At 61.5% G+C, this 2,114-nt stretch overlaps 1 protein-coding gene across 1 annotated transcript in view; it reads right to left on the bottom strand.

The window, feature by feature from the left end:
- CASZ1 (castor zinc finger 1) overlaps positions 1 to 2,114 on the bottom strand; it is a 36,836-nt gene that overhangs the window by 3,775 nt on the left and 30,947 nt on the right. Inside the window, 1 exon segment of the mRNA XM_015565940.1 lies at positions 21 to 213. Within this exon segment, the coding sequence (XP_015421426.1) occupies positions 21 to 213 (193 nt within the window).

The raw sequence follows: 2,114 nt of genomic DNA, 5'->3' as shown, positions 1-2,114 counted from the left end.
CCGTTCAGGCAGGAGCGGGCCCCTGGGTGGGCGGGGGGCGGCCTGCGGGCTGGACCCTTACCTGGGAGGCGGGCACGCGGTCGAAGTTCTTCCCCAGCATCCTCCGCATGTGCTTGCGGGCGTGGGAGGTCATCTGGTGCTTGAGGAGGAAGGAGAACTGGCAGCCCTCGCGGATGCAGTGGAAGTGGCTGTTCACCTGGTTGTACTTGCAGCCTGCGGACACAGCCCCCTCGGCGTGAGCCTCCCCGGCCAGCGCTCAGGGCACCGACTGCGTGTCAGGCACTGTTCTGGGCACGGGGAAGTGTGGCCAACAAGGCAGACAGCATCTGGGGAAAGGGCACCGTCCCCGGGGTGGCATTCCTATCAGGAGGGCCTGTACCCCACCCCACCTCCAGGAAATTAGGCCACTGGGCTGTCCAAAGCCGGGGCCTCCCCTCCAGCCTAACGTAGAGGCACGTGACCCCCGTCCCCTACCCCAAACACTGAGAGGTCCGTGGGCTCCAGGGCAAGGGGCCCTAATGACCTGTCCACTAGATCAGCCACCTCCCAGCGAGCCACCTGTGCCCTCGCCCCCGATGGGGAGCCCGTGTGCTGCCGGCCCCCAGACCTTGTTTAATGGCTGCAGCTGGCTGGCCCCCGCCCTGCCCCCTCCTACCTCTGCTTTGCTTTGGGCTGAGAACAAACAGAACAGGCGGGATTGAAACAGTATCAGCAAAGGGCAGGTGAAGGCCTGTCCGTTGCCATGGCACCTGAGCTGGCCAGGTGTCTTATATCATCCCCCAGCTTTGTTTGGCCCCAGCTACCACCCAAAACACCCCAAGTTGGGTAAATAACAGCAACTACAGAATCCCCTGACACCTGCAAACTGAGCCCAGGACCGGCCGAGGCCACCCCGTGTTGACATCTGTTGCCATGGTTACCAACCCTCTCCCAGGCCATGGATTCTTTTTGAATTAATACGTGAAGGAAAGGTTTGTTCTCACCCTTCCCCTATGGAAGGGCCAGTCAGCAGCAGGCAGTGGCCCCACCTGTGCTCCCCCAAGTCCCTGCTGCCATGACCACCTGAGTCACAACAGGGCTCGCCCACAGAGCAGGTGTCTGCCCAGCCTGCTGGCTACCACCTGCCTCCAGGCTCCAGTCCCTCCTTGGGCAGATTCTTGCCCCACCGCTGCAGCCTGTGAACACAAGGCGCTGCCCTCCTGCCTGCTGGTCCTGGAGGCCCCTCCCCAAAGCACCCCCAGGGCAAACTCTGGGAAGCCCGGTTCCAGGGCCAGGGGGCAGCTTCCCTGCTCGGGGTCCCATTCTCGGCAGCAGAGTTAACACACAGGCACCTCCTGCGGAACTTGGGGCCGTTTGTGGCCTCCTCTTCCCAGCCCCATGGCCACTTCCCTCTGGGTCACCCCAAGTCAGAGAAGCTCTGGGCTGAGCCCACCGTGCACGTGCTGTTCCACAAGGTTCCCGGCACTGAGCACAGTGCCGGCCACAGCAGATGACAAAAGCACTCTGGCTGCTGCTGCCTTCACACCCCGCCAGCCCCCGCTCTGCCCCCTGTCACCCCAGGGCCTCCTGCAGCAGCGTAGAGCTTGGAACATGGCTGTTCCTCAGTGAACCTCTGCCAAATGAATGAACGAGCCACGGAACAAACCACGGCACATGTTAGACAAAACCCTCGCAGCTGAAGCCGTGGACAAAGATGCCAGGACAGGAACCTCGGGAGCTCCCCACACTCACTGGGAAGCCCTCTTGAAAGGCAAAGAGCCCGGCTGGTGTGGCTCAGTGGTTAAGCATCGACTTATGAACCAGGAGGTCATGGTTCGATTCCCGGTCAGGGCACATGCCCGGGTTATGGGCTCGGTCCCCAGTGTGGGGTGTGCAGGAGGCACGGCCGGCCCATGATTCTCTCTCATCCTTGATGTTTCTCTCTCCCTCTCTGTTCCTCTCTGGAACCAATAAAAACATATAGAAAATACCATAAAACAGGGAGGAGGTCTGTGTGTGGGGGGAATAAGTGAATGTGCTGTTGTCCGTTGGATAGAGATTCCAAGCCGAGAGACAAATCACACAGAGGGGGTGCTGTGCGGTCGGACGGGGCGGCCCGAGGCACCCCGGCTCCC

This window comes from Myotis davidii, unplaced genomic scaffold (assembly GCF_000327345.1).
Source record: "Myotis davidii unplaced genomic scaffold, ASM32734v1 scaffold299, whole genome shotgun sequence".
NCBI classification, from domain to species: Eukaryota; Metazoa; Chordata; class Mammalia; order Chiroptera; family Vespertilionidae; genus Myotis; species Myotis davidii.
The sequence above is the reverse complement of the archived record's forward strand: the minus strand, read 5'-3'. Positions and strand labels throughout refer to the sequence as shown.